This window comes from Mytilus galloprovincialis, chromosome 6 (assembly GCF_965363235.1).
Source record: "Mytilus galloprovincialis chromosome 6, xbMytGall1.hap1.1, whole genome shotgun sequence".
NCBI lineage: Eukaryota > Metazoa > Mollusca > Bivalvia > Mytilida > Mytilidae > Mytilus > Mytilus galloprovincialis.
The window spans coordinates 89,088,649-89,111,208 of record NC_134843.1 but is presented as its reverse complement, the minus strand read 5'-3'; the positions used below and the strand labels follow the sequence as shown (position 1 = coordinate 89,111,208).

Here is a 22,560-nt window from a genome sequence, read left to right as displayed (position 1 = left end):
CTCAAGATAAAGACCTATTGGTGCCTTTGGCTGGTTTCTGCTCTTTTGTCAGGTTGTTTCTTTGACACATTTCCGATTTCTATCTTCAATTTTAACTTATCACAAAAGGCACAAAGCATCAAAATAAGAGTAATAATTGCAGTTCCTGAAAGCTAGTTCAAAACCACTTAACACTTATAAATGTTTCATGTTCTCCAAGATTGCAACAGAAATCCCTTTGAAAAATCTATCCCTTTAGGGTTAAGTTATATCTAAACAAACAAACCTATCACACAGGATGGAATTTTTTTTTTTTACCAATGATTGTACTAATATAAAATCCATTGATATATAACCCTGTCATGTCCTGAACAGACACCAATCAAGATAAGTCAATAATTCTGTCCAAAATCTAAGCAGAAAAATTACAAGACATTTCAGTTTCATCGACTTTATTTAATTCCATTATTTTTGTTTGATAAATATCATATCTATGTACAACTCAAATTATAAATTACAAATTATACAATATGCATGTATGCCAAGGATTTCTACTACACATATTTTGTGATACTGTACATTTTTAACTGGCTCAAAATAAAATTAAAAAAAAAGGAAGTAACAATAATTCATAACACATTTCCTTATTTTTATAAGAAACTTCGAGATATCACAAAGCTAATAAAAAATGTTGAAGAAATTTATTCAAGTTGAATTGGTATATTTAGATAAAACCGGCAAAGAGCACCAACTATATCTATTATGAAAACTGAAAAATAGGACAAGAGAAAATGAGAGAGATACCAATAGGACAACATCAGATTATACATTACACATCCGTGACAAATATTTGAAGGTCTACTAACATGCATTTAATGTTACAAGTTACAAATAGAAGGAAAAGATTTATGTGATTTTCCTGCTTTTTTTTCTACACTGATGCATAGAGATAAATGTCTAATTACAATTGTCAATTTGACTTGGCTTTTTGACACAAACTTTAATTTTGATACTGACCAAGGTAGTATGTATACAACATTGAAGAGATTTTCAATTACATGTATATAATATATTTTTTTGGCAAACTGGGCTCCATCAAATATAAATGAATTGATATTTATGAAGACAGAAAACCAGGTTATGGAGTCTTCATAACTTTTCTTAAACATCCAGAAATTCAACCCTGGAATGCTTTACCATTCCAGACATAACCTTCTTTATAAGTTCTTGAATCTACCACTAGATATATCGAAAAGTACTTCATGTCATGGATCCTTCCTTAAACTCTCATTTTCTATTTCTGTCACCCCTGGTGCAAATATTTGTCCACTAAAACAATTTTACTTGTCAATCCTAACACAATGTGTACATATACTCCATAGTAATTAGAAATGTGAAGTTGAATAAATACTTTACATATATATTATATATCTAAATGAAATATATATTTTCAAATACAACAACATACTTACACTCACTTCATTGATAACAAGAACTATTATAGTGAGCTTATAAAAATGTAATAAACATAAAATGATTACAAAAACTATGTCAAAGCAAGATTCTCTATTTATAACTTTTCCAGAGGATACTTATAGATTATCATTGATCATCTCAATAAAAATTGATTTTCTCGTTTAAGATGGTACAGCGAAGTTGAGATAAGCTTTCCAGTTGAGATGACCATTGATAATCTGTTTATTGCTATTTTACCTATGAAGACTTTGTTAATTTCATTGATGACAGACATGTGCGCCCTTAGTTTCTAGCAATAATTTTTCATATCACTCTACTGTAATGAGAAAGGAAATTATCAGTGAAAGGAAAAATTCGTTAAATAGTGATAATGGCATTTATAACATGGTTTAAATTTAAATGAAAACATATTAATTTACTTTGACTTCATTTTACTCTTTCTACAGACATTCTACATTCTGTGCACTTAAGAATTTGGTAAATGATTTTGACTCTAAAAATAGATTTCTAAACCTTTTTTTAGAGTAAGACATTGCACAAGTGGGGTTAATGGAATTTTTTGTAATTGGTTTCACCCTAAAAATGTATGAAATATTAACCTCTGGATGAGTAAAACAACAAACAATCAAAATATTATGTTATCTGATATTATTTCAATCTAAATAGATATTGCACAAGGATTAAATTCTTATTGCATAACAGTTGATATAAGGTGACAAAGAAAAGAATGTTTCTTTAAATAGGTCCCTTTTAGTATTTACAGTGAATATAAAGTAAAATATAACAATGTGAAATATTCTGTAAACCTGAAAGCTCCTGTTTAAAGGACCCTACACATGCTACAGAAAACAGGAATCTAAATTGGATGAAACATAAACATTATACTGTGATTTTTTTCTCTCATTTGGTCCCTTCATAGCTCTAAAAAAAATTAAATCTTCCAAAAAATTTAATGGTGCCAAAAAATATTTTTTTGTGAGACAAAATGCATTCAAATTGAGCTAAACATTAAAAAAGTTGACATTTTTTGTGTAATAACCTGAACATGATTCAATATATCTTTAGTAATTCAATTGAGATAATATAAATACAAATTATAATAGAAATTAAAACTGCATCAAAATCTGAAGAAAAAAATAAAAGGCATATATTGAAACTTATGAGAAAATATATCTAAGTGGCTACTGACTCATTTTTCAGAAAGAGGACAAAATCAATATGATTTGTTTTGTGCCAAAGTACTAGTTCACTGTGTAAAAATCTCATATAAAGTTGGTCAACTAAAACTATTGCGGACACAGCTTTCAGTTTAAACAAAAATGGTGATGTTGACCTTATCAGGAACAAAATATTCACCTTTACAATACTGTAAATACAGAAATTATTGCGATGTTTTCATTATTGCAAAAAATGCAACAGGGTAATAATCACAATCATTTAAACCTTGCATTTTGAAATTTTTTATATGAAATAAACAGGATTTTTTTCAATATCGCAAAAATTTAAATTGCATTTTAGACTAAAATGACAAAAATCGCAAAAGTAAATGCACACAATAATTTCTGAATTTACAATAATACAACCTCAACTAGACCAAAATTTTGGATATGAAATAGCATACTCAATTTCATGATAAGGATTAAATAATTACAATATTTGACCTAATGTACAACTGGAGACAATTAATATTTACATAATTCTATCAAATCATAGATTTATTTCTGTTTTGAGTTATAGCGAAGCATAAAATAAACAACAAAATGTGGCTTATGGTTATAAAATTAAGATATTCTGTTTTTGCCTGTTGAGGGTGTTTTGTTTCAACTTAAAATGGCCATCTTTCCACTTTGAACATGTTGAACTCTTTGGTTAAATTTGAATACCATGCATTTACTTTATAGAGACTCATGTTTCTCTTGTGCTTTCTAAGGGAGATTATTTCTTTTTTAGTAAAAATAATTCATTCTTAATTTAAAGAGGAAAAATCCATTGTAAATTGTCTAATTTCATTCTTGCTCTCACACAAATATGTGCATACAGTAAACTTTCATTAACAAAATACAACATACACATATAAAACCATTCTTTCGTTAAAATAACTACAAAATTGAAACTTTACATATTCTAAACAAAAAATTGTAGCATGTTTAATTTTATAATGTTGTGCATAATATTTTCATAAAATGATTGTAGCAATGTTTCTTTAATACATTACAACATTTGTTTATATTGTGAATGGTAAATCATTCCATGTCTTCTTTTCTTATTAAAATCAGTATTTTGTCTTGGTTAAAAGTAAATCATTTTAATTAATCTGTATTAATAAATAATCTGGTTTAAGTCCATGTACAATTTTATATATTGGAATAAATCTATGATCATCTATGGCATTTCACTCTGACTGTGAATACTAACAACTTTCAAGAAGAAATCATAATATTTGATGAAACTGGGATATCACATTCTAGTATATGTACAGAGGGTTATTTCCATGGATTGTTAAGTTCAGAATATTGGCATTAGATGGGGAGGTTAAATCAAAGTTGAGTTCATAGTTCACATTTCATAGCCTTGTATAATGCATTGAAATCATAAGTAAAATATTCAAAGTAAAATGTTTAAAGCAGAGGTATTCAAAATTAGACATATAAGAATGTTACCAATATACATTAATTTGTGAATTTTTTTCTGCTTGGTAGATATTTCAACAGAATTTAGGAAAAACTCAAAACAGAAATAAACACAACTACAGCTTAATCCTATAATTTACAACATTGCACCATCAAAATATTCATTTTTTTCTAAGATTCTATCTTTATCATGATGTCTTGGTTGTTTTCACGGCGTCGTAAAAATTTGAAGTAGATAGGTCTTTTGAGTGTACTAATTTTGGAGTGTCAACAAATTCTGAGCCAAATATATAAATGGCTGCCAGAGACAGGAAACTAGCGGTTCCCCAAAACAAAATGTACATCAACTGTGTGCTGATATTCTCTGAAAGAAAAAGAAAATGCTGATTTACATACAAACAGTTAACAAAATGACCCAAACTTAATATATAAAATAAGTAGAGCAACAATACATTTAAAAATATTTTCCCATAAGATGATAAAAGCACTGGTAAATTTTAATTTTCCCTGAAAAAAAACCCTAATTTTCAGTCATAAATTATTCTGCATTTTTATAAAGTTGATATTTTTCTCACATATGACACTAACCTAACATTTGCCAGTAGATTATATTTTGCTGCAACCTATTGTTCACTGAGGTTCAAAGAGTAAATTACAGGATTTATTTCACATGTAAAATTATTACTTTTATTTTGGTGGGAAATGGATGTAATCAATGCAATGATTCTAAATGATCTTGTATACTGTGGTTTCATTAATATTCTTGAGATACCAATTTTCAATTTTGGTGTATTTTGTGGTTACAGGTGCACCACAAGGTTTACTGTTCAAGGATATACACAATTTCTATAGGCTTGTATGCAGATTTTGGTAAACCTTGAAATCAAATATCCAGGAAAATACAATTTTTCCTAAAACAATGAAAATTGGTACCCAAGAAAATAAAGGAATCCACACTTTTAATTTACACTCATAACTAAGCTTACCATCTGGAATCAGTATACAAATTAAACACATGGCTGTGGCTATTACAAATACAACAGGAATCTGAAAATAGTAAACAACAATCGTCTTAATGGCTTCAGTTATACAATAAAATGATACTATCTGTACAGCACATATTCTTTCAAAGCATAGATCAAATTCAGTAAAAAACAGGTATTTTTTCATTCATGATTAATATTTATTTTTTTACAAATTTAACAATGAAAATAATAATTGAGGAGAGGGATTTAAAAACATTTAGATGTTATTTTAACTGATTTTGGACTACTTTTTAAATTTCCAGAAAACACCAAATTTTTAAATAGTAAGCCAAAAACACTCAGGCATATTTTGAAGTAATATGGAATAAGGGTTGTTCCAGATTTAAACACTTGTGGGGGATAGGAGGCACTCAAATTAATACTTTGTGGTCGGTTGCATTTTCTTATGAATTTTGTAAAAATCCTAAGTACAATGAAAGTTTTGTAAAAAAGGTTGGTAGTGACTCAAAAATGTGCCTCTCATTTCCTCAAATGTATTTAAAATCTACAACAGCCTTATAACATTTGTATTTTTTCAGATAAAAGTTAATGTAGAATCTTACGGCATAAAATTTCCAATCTCTCTCTGACTGTAAAGGTGATGGTCTGACTACACCTTCGTTCTCTTCTACTATGTAATTTCCTAGGAACAAATCCATTGAGTCCTGTCAAAATAATGCAAAGTTTGTTTAATTAGGATTTATAAAGTACCTGCAGATTTCACATCAAATAAAAAAAAAACAATTATAAACTAAGTTCAAAGACTCATAACTCCTACAGGTCAACTGGTAAATATTTCTCCTTTTTTCTATAGATTAGACCGTTGTTTTTTTCCCTTCTGAATGGTTTTTTCACTAGTCATGTTTGGGGTGCTTCATAGCTTGCTGTTCAGTATGAACAAAGGCTCTGTGTTGTGTACTTTAAATTATACTGTTGACTTGTTTGTAGAACTTGTCTTGCTGATAATTTTTCATACTTAAAGATTATATCTGTCTATTGACAAGTTTTCACAAAAAATTAGCAAAAATCTACAAGAAGTTGTCTGACAGTTTTGACGTAAATGGACATTTGTTTGGATTGCAACAACATTTTCTTTTCAGAGCAGTTTCGAGATTATAGACAAAACTTTTATTTTACCCATATAATCTATTTTTAACATGTCGACCATTGTGGTTGGTAGACAGGTCCATCAGATACATTTTTATAAAAAGATGTGAACAAGTTTGGTTAAATTTGGCCAGGTACTTCAGAGAAGAAGATTTATATAAAAGTTAACGAGGTGACAGAAAAAGAATACAAAGTGATGAGAAATGTTCAATTGGCCTTTTAGTCAGGTGAGCTAAAAATAAGGAGATATGGTATAATTGGCAATAAAACATGACTATCCAAAAAAAAACTAGGGACGATAAGATGCAAACAACTACAGAATATGATACAACCTTGAACAATAAATAAAACCCATACAGTAAAGTCTCTTCTTTTGTTTTCATACAGAAACTTCTACTCTTAATTTGCTTTTATTTGTTTATTGTCATAAAAAAAGTGTACTTAACTATCTGTCTCAAGTTAATTCAATCAAGGAGGTATCTGACTGATATTTCTCTGTAGGTACATTACAACTTGCCCTATATCTCTCTTCTTTATGCACACAGATAAGCTTAAAACGTTATTCTTTTTTTTTCCAATAAAATATCTCTTTCCTTTCCATAAAAATCCGATTTTAAATCATTATAATATTTATAGATATATAATAAATACAATATATGTATTTACAACAACAAGCTCTACATTGTTAAGGCTTATTTCACCCATTCAAACTGATAAATACTGGTCGTTGTATGTGCATTGCATTAAAATCAATAAACATCTTAATAAAAGTCTTTACACTTAAATATTAAAAGTGTTTCTAACTCAATACATGCAGTTATCTAAAAATGTTATCTATAACTGATAAAGATTTTATAAATTATTTCACTTTGAATACAGTTATCAAGGAAGTATAGAATACCTGTGTTGTACATAAAAATGTAAAATGGCGTGTTCACAATCAGCGCAAGAAGGACAAATTCCTGTTAGTTGTGAATTATGTGAAACTAATAGACCCATCAAATGGAAGTGTTTAGACTGTGACCTTTTATTGTGTAATCATTGTAAGGAGAAGGTACATTTAAAAGTAAAAACTGCAAAGGATCACAGAATAATTGATTTAAAAGAAATTGGGCTTTATAAAGAAGAACTTGATTTTGCAAACATTCCCTGTCAGGAACATGCCGGACAAAATACCTGTCTTTATTGTAAGACATGTGACGCTCTTGTTTGTCCAACCTGTGTGTCAAAAGTTCACAAGAAACATGATCTAACAGAAATTCAGGAAGGATATGATATAAAAATAGACAAGTTGAAAAATGGACAAAGTAAAATTCAAAGGAATAGGAAAGATATTGTTTCAATACAAGAACGGCTTAATCAACTTTTATCATCAGAAAATTCTAAATATAACCAGGTACATCAAAATATTCTTAAGCATGAAAAATATGTCAAAAAAAAAGTCGGAATGTACTTTAAAAAACTCAGAGATGAATTGGATGAACGTTACAATAATGTTTCTGACTCAATCAAATCTGATTTAAATGCTGTCTCAATACTTCTTAAACAAGCTGACACTAAAAAGAATGAAGTCCAGGAAAGCATTAAAATAACCAAAACGTCTAAATTCTTTACAGAAGTCAGCAACCTAGAAAAATATATTGACATCCAATTGCCTCTAGCAAGATCAAGTAATTTATCTACACCAAACTTTGTTCCAGGGCAGATAACTCAATTTAACATTGGGCTGTTAGAATTGGATGAGAATCCATCTCATGAACCACATAGAAATCTGGAAATAAATAAACTCTATCAAACTGAACTTGATGTAGTATCACATGTATGCTCCTCCATTGATCAGTCTTTGTGGATTACATCTGTTAAGCTTGGTTTAGTTCAAAAAGTGAAACCTGAAGGAACCAAACTGAAGATACTATCTAGTTATAAAACTGAGGTTTACAGTATGGCTGTTAGTCAATCAAACAATCTACTTATATCTACTGGGGAATCAAGACTAAAACAAATCAGTGGTCAGACAGGTTCAATTACAGACTCTGTATATAATGTGTCACCATTCCTTCCTACAGCAGTCCATATTACCTATGACAATAAAGTTTTAGTAGGATGTGTTAAACAAGTGACTAGGGTTGTAGTACTAATGAATCAGAATGGTGACCATGAGAAGGTATATGAACATGATCAACATAAAAACCCTATGTTTACCTATCCCACGAGTATAACCAGTACCAGAAATGGGAATATTCATGTGGTGGATAGAGAAAGTAAAGGTGTACATAAAGTAGTAGTGTTAGGACATGGTACTGATATAATCAATATCTATACTGGACATGCAGAGATCAACCAAGATTTCCATTGTATAAAGATTAAACCATTCATACCAGGAGACATAGTGACAACACCTAGAGACAATGTTATTTTAGCTGATATTAATACTCATACACTTCATATCCTGAACAATGCTGGCCTACTGATGACATATTATAAAACAACTGACATGAACATAATCTCCCCATGGTCTCTTGCATTCTCTTTGTCAGGACAACTCTACATTGGATGTGGTATATCAGAAGACAGTGAAAATAAGTACGCCAAGATATACGAAATGACCATATCAAGATGCTAAATCTTTCATATAACATTTAAGTTTGAAAGATAGTCTTGTTTGTTGAGAAATACTTATGTTGGAAGTTCATTGTGAGGGCTGTACATTGGTGAGACAATGGTCAACTCAATACTTTTTTACTAATGTAGCATAAAAGTATGTGTTTTTAAATCGAATAAAACAATTTCATACATAATTCTTTATTTGGCCTTAATATTAGATTCAAGACTAGAGATCATAATTTAAAATAGTAAAACCCTGAAATGATTTTGTCTCTTACATTAACAATTACTCTAATAAATTCTACCTCACTAAAGTTTTTATAAACTGTCACATGTGTACCATCAGCACAGAGTTGTCTATTGTTTGTTACTTAAATAAAATTCAGAACTGAATTATCCTCATGTAAATTCTATAAACTATCTAACTAAAGTAGCTTTATTTTGGTAAAGTTAAACTTTATAAATGAGAAAGGTTCCAATTTTGGTTTTTGTAAGCAGATTTGGTGTAAATAGTTAAGTTTAAACATATTTATTTGTAGTGAATTGGGAAACAAGTTTTGCAACTTATATTAATCCCTTTCCATTTTGCAGGGGTGAGTGCTGCCTTGTAGGGTAATTAGCCTACTCTTTTTTAAAATATACATGGGTGTCTTTTACATGCAAGAGATATGACTCTCTCTTAACACAGGTCAGCCATTTATCATCCCCTTCCGACAGACGGTGGTGTAAATGTCATTGAAACTTTTGTAAGGAGATGTGGAGTAAATGTCATTGAGACTTTTGTGAGGAGATGTGGTGTAAATGTCATTGAGACTTTTGTAAGGAGATTTGGTGTAAATGTCATCGAAACTTTTGTAAGGAGATGTGGTGTTAATGTCATCGAGACTTTTGTAAGGAGATGTGGTGTAAATGTCATCGAGACTTTTGTAAGGAGATGTGGTGTAAGTGTCATTGAGACTTTTGTAAGGAGATGTGGTGTAAATGTCATTGAGACTTTTGTAAGGGGATGTGGTGTAAATGTCATTGAGACTTTTGTAAGGAGATGTGGTGTTAAAGTCATTGAGACTTTTGTAAGGAGATATGGTGTTAATGTCATTGAGACTTTTGTAAGGAGATAAGGTGCAAATGTCATTGAGACTTTTGTAAGGAGATGTGATGTTAATGTCATTGAGACTTTTGTAAGGAGATGTGATGTTCATGTCATTGAGACTTTTGTAAGGAGATGTGGTGTAAATGTCATTGAGACTTTTGTAAGGAGATGTGATGTTAATGTCATTGAGACTTTTGTAAGGAGATGTGGTGTTAATGTCATTGAGACTTTTGTAAGGAGATGTGGTGTTAATGTCATTGAGACTTTTGTAAGGAGATGTGATGTTAATGTCATTGAGACTTTTATAAGGAGATGTGGTGTTAATGTCATTGAGACTTTTGTAAGGAGATGTGATGTTAATGTCATTGAGACTTTTGTAAGGAGATGTAGTGTTAATGTCATTGAGACTTTTAATTTGTAAGGAGATGTGGTGTTAATGTCATTGAGACTTTTGTAAGGAGATGTAATGTTAATGTCATTGAGACTTTTGTAAGGAGATGTGGTGTTAATGTCATTGCGACTTTTGTAAGAAGATGTGGTGTAAATGTCATTGAGACTTTTGTAAGGAGATGTGGTGTTAATGTCATTGAGACTTTTGTAAGGAGATGTGATGTTAATGTCATTGAGACTTTTGTAAGGAGATGTAATGTTAATGTCATTGCGACTTTTGTAAGGAGATGTGGTGTAAATGTCATTGAGACTTTTGTAAGGAGATGTGATGTTAATGTCATTGAGACTTTTGTAAGGAGATGTGGTGTAAATGTCATTGAGACTTTTGTAAGGAGATGTGGTGTTAATGTCATTGAGACATTTGTAAGGAGATGTGATGTTAATGTTATTGAGACTTTTGTAAGGAGATGTGGTGTTAATGTCATTGAGACTTTTGTAAGGAGATGTGATGTTAATGTCATTGAGACTTTTAATTTGTAAGGAGATATGGTGTTAATGTCATTGAGACTTTTGTAAGGAGATGTGATGTTAATGTCATTGAGACTTTTGTAAGGAGATGTGGTGTAAATGTCATTGAGACTTTTGTAGGGAGATGTGGTGTTAATGTCATTGAGACATTTGTAGGGAGATGTGATGCTTATGTCATTGAGACATTTGTAAGGAGATGTGATGTTAATGTCATTGAGACTTTTGTAAGGAGATGTCATGTTAATGTCATTGAGACTTTTGTATGGAGATGTGATGTAAATGTCATTGAGACTTTTGTAAGGAGATGTGGTGTAAATGTCATTGAGACATTTGTAAGGAGATGTAATGTTAATGTCATTGAGACATTTGTAAGGAGATGTGATGTTAATGTCATTGAGACTTTTGTAAGGAGATGTGGTGTTAATGTCATTGAGACTTTTATAAGGAGATATGGTGTTAATGTCATTGAGACTTTTATAAGGAGATATGGTGTTAATGTCATTGAGACTTTTGTAAGGAGATGTGATGTAAACGTCATTGAGACTTTTGTAAGGAGATGTGGTGTTAATGTCATTGAGACTTTTGTAAGGAGATGTGATGTTAATGTCATTGAGACTTTTAATTTGTAAGGAGATATGGTGTTAATGTCATTGAGACTTTTGTAAGGAGATGTGATGTTAATGTCATTGAGACTTTTGTAAGGAGATGTGGTGTAAATGTCATTGAGACTTTTGTAGGGAGATGTGGTGTTAATGTCATTGAGACATTTGTAGGGAGATGTGATGCTTATGTCATTGAGACATTTGTAAGGAGATGTGATGTTAATGTCATTGAGACTTTTGTAAGGAGATGTCATGTTAATGTCATTGAGACTTTTGTATGGAGATGTGATGTAAATGTCATTGAGACTTTTGTAAGGAGATGTGGTGTAAATGTCATTGAGACATTTGTAAGGAGATGTAATGTTAATGTCATTGAGACATTTGTAAGGAGATGTGATGTTAATGTCATTGAGACTTTTGTAAGGAGATGTGATGTTAATGTCATTGAGACTTTTGTAAGGAGATGTGATGTTAATGTCATTGCGACTTTTGTAAGGAGATGTGGTGTTAATGTCATTGAGACTTTTATAAGGAGATATGGTGTTAATGTCATTGAGACTTTTATAAGGAGATATGGTGTTAATGTCATTGAGACTTTTGTAAGGAGATGTGATGTAAACGTCATTGAGACTTTTGTAAGAAGATGTGATGTTAATGTCATTGCGACTTCTGTAAGGAGATGTGGTGTTAATGTCATTGAGACTTTTGTAAGGAGATGTGGTATTAATGTCATTGAGACTTTTGTAAGGAGATGTGATGTTAATGTCATTGCGACTTTTGTAAGATGTGGTGTTAATGTCATTGAGACTTTTGTAAGGAGATGTGATGTTAATGTCATTGAGACTTTTGTAAAAAGATGTGATGTTAATGTCATTGAAACTTTTGTAAGGAGATGTGATGTTAATGTCATTGAGACTTTTATAAGGAGATGTGGTGTTAATGTCATTGAGACTTTTGTAGGGAGATGTGGTGTTAATGTCATTGAGACATTTGTAGGGAGATGTGATGCTTATGTCATTGAGACATTTGTAAGGAGATGTGATGTTAATGTCATTGAGACTTTTGTAAGGAGATGTCATGTTAATGTCATTGAGACTTTTGTATGGAGATGTGATGTAAATGTCATTGAGACTTTTGTAAGGAGATGTGGTGTAAATGTCATTGAGACATTTGTAAGGAGATGTAATGTTAATGTCATTGAGACATTTGTAAGGAGATGTGATGTTAATGTCATTGAGACTTTTGTAAGGAGATGTGATGTTAATGTCATTGAGACTTTTGTAAGGAGATGTGATGTTAATGTCATTGCGACTTTTGTAAGATGTGGTGTTAATGTCATTGAGACTTTTGTAAGGAGATGTAATGTTAATGTCATTGAGACTTTTGTAAGGAGATGTGGTGTTAATGTCATTGAGACTTTTATAAGGAGATATGGTGTTAATGTCATTGAGACTTTTATAAGGAGATATGGTGTTAATGTCATTGAGACTTTTGTAAGGAGATGTGATGTAAACGTCATTGAGATTTTTGTAAGAAGATGTGATGTTAATGTCATTGCGACTTCTGTAAGGAGATGTGGTGTTAATGTCATTGAGACTTTTGTAAGGAGATGTGGTATTAATGTCATTGAGACTTTTGTAAGGAGATGTGATGTTAATGTCATTGCGACTTTTGTAAGATGTGGTGTTAATGTCATTGAGACTTTTGTAAGGAGATGTGATGTTAATGTCATTGAGACTTTTGTAAAAAGATGTGATGTTAATGTCATTGAAACTTTTGTAAGGAGATGTGATGTTAATGTCATTGAGACTTTTATAAGGAGATGTGGTGTTAATGTCATTGAGACTTTTGTAAGGAGATGTAATGTTAATGTCATTGAGACTTTTGTAAGGAGATGTGATGTTAATGTCATTGAGACTTTTGTAAGGAGATATGGTGTTAATGTCATTGAGACTTTTGTAAGGAGATGGGGTGTAAATGTAATTGAGACTTTTGTAAGGAGATGTGGTGTTAATGTCATTGAGACTTTTGTAAGGAGATGTGGTGTAAATGTCATTGAGACTTTTGTAAGGAGATGTGGTGTAAATGTCATTGAGACTTTTGTAATGAGATGTGGTGTAAATGTCATTGAGACTTTTGTAAGGAGATGTGGTGTAAATGTCATTGGGGCAACTAAAAGACAGACTAAACCCAAAAGACATCTTGAAGACAACATACAGTCTGGAACAGACATGCATCTTTAATACATATCAAGCTCAAGATCACTCCTAGTTTTGAAAGTTTTGATATATATATAACAAGAACTTTCAAAGACCTGCCAATAACATCAGAACATCAAATGATAAAAAAGCATTCAGATATGAAACCAATTTATGGTGTGTTTGTCAGCATAAATAAGATGCTGTATGACATCCCTCAAATGGCCTCAATAGTAAATCAAATTATTTCAAAAATAGGAAGTTGGTTTCTGACAGCCATAGTCTATATACTGAATAGTCCTAAATGTACCAGAATGGAGTAATAATGTACTGAAATGGAGACATACTATACCATAAAATTGAGAATGGAAATGGGGAATGTGCCAAAGAGACAACAACCCGACCATAGAAAAAAACAAACAGCAGAAGGTCACCAACAGGTCTTCAATGTAGCGAGAAATTCCCGCACCCGGGAAATATATATATGTATACCAAAAATAGACCAATAATTTATAGGAGAGGACAAACAATGAGAAATATCAATTAAAGTATCCAACACAAATTACCTCTGAAGTGAAATTGACTCACAATTATTGATAAAGTTATGTTAAGGAAGTTCGCTACTCAGTTTCAAAATAACAAGCTTTTCATAACACTAGTATATATTGATAGGTAACAATTAAAGGAACCAAAAGATAAAAAAAAAGTATATAGGTCAATGTGCTTGTTTTCGAGATATTAGCCATTGAAATTTTGGAGGGAAAATGTTCTCTCTTGATTTTTCATAGTGTTATCATTGACAAGTTTAAGTGCTCAAAAACTATTAAAAAATAACAAGGATTTTATAAGACTTTAACAGATGGCTTATAATTTTACATGTAAAAGATTTATAAAAAGAAAAATGGGGGTCAATGGTCAAGTTTTTTTTAAGGCATTCAAATAGATAAAACCAGAGGATTTAAAAAATCTGACATAAAATCTAAAACATGACAAGCAAACATCCTTAATTTTCTTCATATGAAAATATATCTTTAAATCTTCAATTACTTCTCCTTTCCTATTTTATATAGCTGCTATTATATGTACTGCTTTTACACCTAGGTCATTTGTAAACTCTAATTATATCATTTGAACATGACACTGAACACACAAATGTAGAAATGTTGAAGAATCTTCAACATGTTTAATAAGGCTAAAATTTAGAAATTAAAATTTACAGATCAATACTTTTAAAGATCGACACTTATTTCTCATTGAAAATGACAGTATCTTTAAAACAAATATTAAAAGGAGTGAATGGATCAATTATCTTTACTACAATCAAGTTTAGATTGGCATTAGAGTATTTCAATAAGAAGTAGACAGAACCATTTTGACCATTTGACTTAATTTGGTGATTGTGTCATGTTGATTTTTAACAATTATAATTTCTATAATTTTTATTATAGTTTTCAAGTCTATAGGCAAAAATGACAAAAAAGCATAAAATATTCATAGAAAGAAACTCTATAAGGGGTTTACTGACACTTTTGGTTATCAAAATTATTTGTAGATCATGTCTTGGTGATAATTTTTTATGGTTTCAGTTTTTATTGGTCTACATTAGTTTTTGCCTAAAACACAGACTAAAGGCTTCTATGAGCTTGTGTTGCACACCTAGGTGCATCTTCAACAATTAAAACTCTCAGTTATAAACAGGATTCAAAGATAAAAAACGAGAAAATTGTGTATTCCTTGCTCATAGTTTTTTAATATCTTTTACTTTTTTTTAATAAGAAGAATATAACAGCTGTTAAGATATGTTTTGACAAAGACATTTGTGCTTTTTTCTGTATTTGACAACAATGTGTTTACATGAATCAGACTAACCTGTCTAAAGCCATCACTGAAGTTGTTTTTGAAATATCTTATCAAGGAATTCCAACCATCCATTAACAACCCATATTTTGTTCTTTTTCCTTGTCTGAAAGTATAGAAAAATGTTTCATTAAGTTGCTTTTAAGCTTCAATAGAAATACTAGCATACAGCACAATATGTGTAATTGGCAATATTTAATGATTTTTCAATATTGTTCAATATGTTTGAAATGCATACAAATTTTACAAAATCTGAAATACCATCAACATATGTATTCTTTGCTTTAATATCATACATTTTGAAATTTTATAATTATTTAAGCAAACTTGATTAAATCAGTTGCATTGTCTTGTCACATTCATATCATATTTGTTTCTAATGATATTTGTACATGTCCCCCTTTAGTTTTTGTGTTTGTTTTGATCGGATTTATAAGTTCTTTGACAGTTACAAAAATTCTCAACATTGCAGTGTTTGAATATTTTCTAGTCTTTACTTACATCTACTTGGCTAAACATGTCAAAAATAAAAGATGCAGTTTACCTTAGTGTTGTTGTCAATGTAGAGGTATACATTTTAATTGTATAATCACTTCAGCACTTCTGTAGGTTTTACATGCATGTATCTTACCTTGTAATATCTGTCTTCAGAGCACCAGTCCCTGCATATTGTTTTGACATCACATCTGCATTATCAGCCCAATCTAAAAATTGGAATCAGTTAACTGTTAATATACCAGTCATAGAACTACCAATTATAAGATACAGTACAATTTGAAATAATTAAAATCATTATGAATTGAAATCATTATGAATTGAAAATTATATGCCCATCCATATAGTGAATGAAAACCAACTTAATTAAATAATAACAAAAGATATCTAGTTGTCAAAATAATCTTTAATAGACAAGTGTCTTTATAATATGTCAAGCCCTAAAAGGTCCCAAGTTTATAGAGCAACATATTCAATATCATGTGCATTCTTAAAAAGTTTATCATAATAAAATATTAACAAACTCACCATTGTTGTATGTGTAATTAAATGTTTTACAGTCTTTTATTTGTTGGCCTTGATCCAGTATACCTAATTTCTGTAAAGAAAAGGAAAAAATACATATTTGAAACACACTGTTTATGTGTCCTGTAAAATTAATACAGAATTAAAACAAATTGTTTTATCCTGCTTTATCATTTATGGTCCTATATCCTGTAGAGCCCTTCATTTTGGGCATTTCACAAGATTATACTTTGCTTGGACTATCAAGAATATCATCCTACATAATCATCAGGAGGTGTACTAATTGATATCTTAATAGGAAAATTAACTTAGATTTACAACATTGCCATTCAAACTGTACCTTCTTCTTTTGAACTGAATGTCAAAATTAGTTATAGGAATTGTAAAATGCTCTTCATTCAAATCAGTATTGTACATGGGACGGTCAGTTTCTAGTGCATGTGCAATCATAATACTATCTACAGAAGACCTACATCAGATAGAAATCATCCTTAAGGAAGTGTACATATATATATACAATATTAGGTCAATGTCAGAAAAATATCAACTTTTTTGTATGAGGCTGAGAAACTGGGGAAGGGCGAGGTTCTACCGAGCCCTTCCCCAGTTTTGCACCGAATTGTTTTTATACTGCAATTTAAATAAATAAATTCATAGCTATTTAAATTGTAACATTAATTTCAAACTTATTTTCATCCCTTAATGAACCCCTGACTGTGGAAAAAGTGTTCCATGATGAATTTGACATTGCACAAAATATAGCTGTGTTACTATATTTAGGTAATAAACACAACTAGTTGCAGTATACATGTAAATATATAAGACTTTGATTGATTTTGAAACATTCAAATACTAAATAAAAGATAAATGTTGATCTGTTTTGTAGGCTTCTTATAATAACTTAATGTTTTCAAACAGTTACGGACATTCAATAGAGATTGCCTCAACACAAAATTTATTAACAGATGTATTGATATTATTTGTATAAGGTCAATATTTATCTGATGCAGCTCATATTATAAATGAATAAAGGGATATAACTCAAATTCATATACATGTAATGAAAATAAATTTTGCTACTGAAAGGTCTTAAACTCAACAACAAGAAAAGCTCAAAATTGTGAAAACTGAACTTGACCTTCATTCAGTCACAGAAAACAACATATCTAAATTCGAAAAAAAAATTTGTAAAAGCATTTTCATGATAATGAATGAAATTGTTTGGCAGCCCACTGTAAATCCCCAAATCTATAACCAAATTTTTCTTTCGAAAATCCGGTTAAAAATGGAAGCGTACAGTATCTTTAACATAAGTCAACTTTATTATCAGAATCCAGAATCTATAACATCTATCACTTAGACTTACTGTTAACTGATTTTGTAAAACCACTTTGGCAATCAAACTCTGTACAACATTGGTCCTATCTAAACAATCAATACAATTGGTCCTGAAGATCCCTTCTTGTTGTGACAAAACTGTACCATCTTTTTGCATCATGAAATAACTGAAATAAGTATTCTTATTAAATAACAATATTATGTTTTTTTTCTTCCATTCTTCAACTGCAAGGAGTAATGAATATACTGCAAAATATATCATTGTTTTTGACTTGTTAAGTTTGTAAGCTGAAAACAGATAATTATATAAAATCATATTCTTTTCATAGTCTGAAACTGAATAAAACATACACTTAAAGGTGAGGATTCTTAAAAGAAATGTGAGGTAAAATGTTATAAAAATATCATAATTTTCGTAAATATTTAACCTTTTTTTTTTATCTATGGGGCTTTTGAAAAGCATGGGTCACATCTCCTTTAAACTTACTGTTGTCTTCTAATGTCATCAGATAATCTGTCCATCAATATAGATAGTCTGTCCCAACGTAATCCTGTGTTTCCACATTCATGGTGAAAATCAAAATACTCATATCTGAAATAAATGTAGTGAAAAACATCAACAGAAGAGACTGTTCAATCATTTCTTTGTCACAGACATGTTGAGAAAATTATACTCACTGATTAGCTAAAGAGTTTGTTTAAGTCAGTGTTAAAACAAAATTATCACTCTGTTTCTTGCATTTCTTGTTATTTATGTAGTATAAAAAGAAACATACTATCCTGAAATTTGGTGTCAAAAGTTCTTTCACATTTTTTAATCATATAATTAGTACTGCAAATACAGAAATGAGGTTTTTATAAATGCAAAAAATGTGACTTGTATTCAAATATCTTGATATTAGCTGCGTCCGATATAAATCGACCTTATGCAAAGAATCTGTTGATTAATTTCGGTTTGAAAAAAAATCTCTACCCAAAGTTTGTAACGGTTTGAAAATTGAGGCAATATAAGAACCCCACAAAACAGGCCAACATTCTTCTTTTATTTGGTATTTAAATGTTCTAAAATCAATCAAAGTATTATCAACATACATGTTTATTTGCATTTGCATAAGGTCCATTTCTATCCGATGCAGCTCATATACTAAACTGTGTGCAGATTTTCCTGACATGATGATTATCAATCTTGCATTTAAGTAGATTCTTTAAAATTTGCAATAATAAAGCATGCAATAGTAATTTGTTAATTTGAAGAACTGTTACATTGTATTATTATATAAAACAGATGTTACTTCATTAAAGATATCAAAGCCTTAATCACATAATTTTTAGATTCAACCCGAAAATAACGAATTTTTAATATTTATTACTGTATATTCAGTAATTATTGCATGCATTTATTATGGCGATCTTGTTGTTTTAAACAAAAATGCGAATTTAATTTTTGCGATATTGAGAAAAATCAAGTTTAATTCATATAAAAACTTTCAAAATACAAGTTTAAATGATTGTGATCATATCTATATCACATTTTTCACAATAATGAAAATTTGGTCCCTGAAAAAACATCACTTACCTCATTTTTTTATTCTGAGAATTTGTTATAAATTGAGAAAAAGATTTTTCTAACAGTCCTTCTGATCCTGCCTGGTTAACCTAAAAATACAATTGGGGAAATTATAGGGTTGTTCAATTAAAAGATTATATATCATACATATAACTACTGAAAGCATTTTGAATAAACAGCTGGGCATTGGGAATAAAGTTCAATAACTTCTCAATGGCATATCAAAAATTTATGAAAAACTAAAGGAAGATTATTTTAATCAATATAGAGTCACCAAAGTTTCACCAAAATGTCATTAAAACAGTGAAAATTTGGAACCAATTCCACAAGGAACATACAATTTATATTATATCATAGACTATTACCTGGTAAATTAAAGATATTTTCAAAGAAAAATGTTACCTATTAAGTGCATGTAAAATGTATGTTTGTGTAATTTTGCTAACATTTGTATGTGTAAAATTGAGAATGGAAATGGGGAATGTGTCAAAGAGACAGCAACCCGACCATAGAACAGACAACAGCAGAAGGTCACCAATAGGTCTGCATTTTATTCATAAAAATCAAAGAAGAGGAATACATACCAAATTAATAATCGTTTGTTCTCCATAGTTATAAACCTGGTTGTCAAAATGTCTTTGAAATACTTCTGGCTGTACAAAAAATGTTAATAACAATGTCATTTGCATAGATTCTGATATATAGAACATAAGTAATTTTCTTAATATTTATATATATATATTACTTGAAACAATTTCCACATCGTTGGAGCATTGTTATTACTTTTAGTACTTTTCCCTTTTGCAGATGGACAACTCAACAACAGTCATACCACATCTTTATATTAAAAGATTCCAATACAAGAAAGTGCTATGCATGGATATAGCTCGTAAAGGTGTAGTTCAGTTGCCTCTATTAATTGTGAAGTTTCAAAATGTACAACAGAAAATCTACTTAATTTACTTTTCATCATCATTGTGGGTTTTAAGTTTATATAAATAATGTGTATAGTTTTTGTTCAGTGTTAGCAAAGGCTCCATGTTAAAGGCCAAACTTTGACCTATTATGGTTAACTTTTACAAATTGTGATTTGGAGCAGATGAATTCATTGGGACTCATCCCACATCTTCTTATATCTATTGTGTTCAAATAATTTGTTTAAGGTGGTACCCAACACTTTCACTTCAATTAATTTGGCTCGTTTAATTTTCATAAAATTTTGACAAATTATTTACTTTGACCCTTTTACAAAAATATAAAAAAATCAAAAAATTTGAACCAAGCGTTTTATCAGAAAAATTACACTGGTTATATAGCAGTTTGACAAACACTTATTTTGATCATTGTGAAGCTTTATATACATGTACAAGGCAACTTAATTAAAACGTTTAGCTGATATTACAGAGTTATCTCCCTGTAGTGTTCGGTACCACCTTAAGTGCCATTAATGCACACAGGCAAACTGCTTAGGTACTGTAAATTGAGAACTTATTGTGAAAAATCAACAGAGTTGTTAACACAATAATTTAAACTCACATTTTGAAATATTTGATATGAATTCAAAAGGATTTTTCTCAAAATCTTAAAAATTAAAATCGCAATAATAAATGCACACAATAATTTCTCAATTTACAGTATATATCTCCTCCTACATGAAACCAGAAAACAAACTACAATACTTACATAATTGGCAGCATTTATCTTTATTTTTGGCTTGTACTTCAAATTAGGTCGTTGTGACCAGAATATAGGTATTGATCCTCTTGTCTGAAAAAAATATTAAGCATATAAACTTGTTTTTTTCTTAATAAAAGTCACATAATTAATATAGTGTGTTATTACCATAGTTGTTGAGGGTTTATTTCATTCCATGATTTTCTCAGAAATGTCATGTCAAAGAGTGCCATAGACATCAATGACAGTAAAGAAATCTAAATACATTGCTACTTTGTGACATATAAATTGTTATAGATATGTATATCATTGTATATCTCAAATGCATTTTTAGAGGTGTAATTTGTACTTATCATTGGTTCATTAATTAATACTTTAAAAGTAATGATGTCAAAATCATAATTTGTTTAGCAGTGTTTTACTCAATCCTATAAGATTGTAAATGGTGGTTTTGATAATAGGACTGAATCAAAAATAGTTTACCTAAACAGACAAGTCAGACAAACAGGTATACATCTATGTATCTACTTATATTATATTCTAAACAAATAGGAAAAATAATGATTTACCTCATGCATGTCGGGTAAAACTTTGGTTAGCTTGCACGCTTTGTTTTTGTATTATACAATGGTAATTGGGATGACATCAAATCAAATCTAAATATAATGTATAAAGGTTTAATTAAGCCTATCTATATTGTATGCAGATGTCAATGTTAACCTTAATTGCAATGCTTGAGGAAACACTTAAACAAACAAAGCAAGCAAGCCAACCAAAGTACATGTATTACTCAACAAGCATTAGGAAATTAGCTGTAAAGTTTTTGACATACCTGTACATATGAACATCTGACTTTTTCATATTCTACTATCTGTTCTGTTTCTACAAAGTTGGCCACTTGACCTTCAGTGTCGATTCCCCTGACCCAGAATCTAGTACCAACTCGCAAAACACATCTCCGCGATATCAAAATATGGTCAAATGATCTGTTGTTTATTAACGATGGTGTTATACAAATAACTAAACATATATTAAGGAAAACATCATTTAATTGTCTTAAAGTCTAAGGAAAGAGGTTTGCAGCTTCACAATAGCTAACTTTTCTTTGAAATATCAAGGCTTCTTCCATAAGAATTGAAGAAAGAACTTATAATTAACACTTAATAACTTTTCACCTACAAGTTGGTAAGAAAGTGTAACATGAAAAGACTGCAAGAATTCATAGATAATGTAGGACTGAAAGAAATCTTTATAGAAATTTGCCTTTGATTTTCTTACTTGCCTTGAAGATTCTCTATCATGTCTATAGATTGTACTAAAAATATTGTTTCAAATATGATGCTGATTTTCTTTCAATCACATATATAATGTACTAAGGATGAAACATATCCATGTTTAAAAAGTCAAATAAAGGAAGGGGAATTATTACAGAAAAATTATGCAAGACTTTCAAAATTAGGTCAATATAATTGATA

General features: G+C 30.1%; 2 protein-coding genes across 2 annotated transcripts in view; one reads left to right on the top strand and one right to left on the bottom strand.

Moving 5' to 3' along the window:
* Window positions 1-414: 414 nt before the first annotated feature.
* Window positions 415-22,560, bottom strand: part of LOC143080644 (phosphatidylinositol-3-phosphatase SAC1-like) — a 36,917-nt gene continuing 14,771 nt past the window's right edge. The window contains exons 6-17 of the mRNA XM_076256589.1: window positions 21,918-22,105; window positions 21,095-21,178; window positions 19,996-20,064; window positions 19,421-19,500; window positions 18,332-18,436; window positions 17,873-18,011; window positions 16,510-16,579; window positions 16,118-16,190; window positions 15,499-15,592; window positions 5,674-5,775; window positions 5,072-5,132; window positions 415-4,449 (exon numbers count right to left, since the gene is read on the bottom strand). Of these exons, the coding sequence (XP_076112704.1) occupies window positions 4,274-4,449; window positions 5,072-5,132; window positions 5,674-5,775; window positions 15,499-15,592; window positions 16,118-16,190; window positions 16,510-16,579; window positions 17,873-18,011; window positions 18,332-18,436; window positions 19,421-19,500; window positions 19,996-20,064; window positions 21,095-21,178; window positions 21,918-22,105 (1,241 nt within the window). The 3' untranslated portion in view covers window positions 415-4,273. The remainder of the gene's footprint in view (window positions 4,450-5,071; window positions 5,133-5,673; window positions 5,776-15,498; window positions 15,593-16,117; window positions 16,191-16,509; window positions 16,580-17,872; window positions 18,012-18,331; window positions 18,437-19,420; window positions 19,501-19,995; window positions 20,065-21,094; window positions 21,179-21,917; window positions 22,106-22,560) is intronic.
* Window positions 7,100-9,015, top strand: LOC143080638 (uncharacterized). Its single transcript, XM_076256574.1, has one exon. The coding sequence runs from the start codon at window positions 7,143-7,145 to the stop codon at window positions 8,838-8,840; it is 1,698 nt and encodes a 565-aa protein (XP_076112689.1). The 5' UTR covers window positions 7,100-7,142; the 3' UTR covers window positions 8,841-9,015.

What these genes read in the sequence shown, in the direction of transcription:
- LOC143080638 (XM_076256574.1), top strand. Translation starts at nt 7,143, where the DNA reads ATGGCGTGTTCACAATCAGCGCAAGAAGGACAAATTCCTGTTAGTTGT.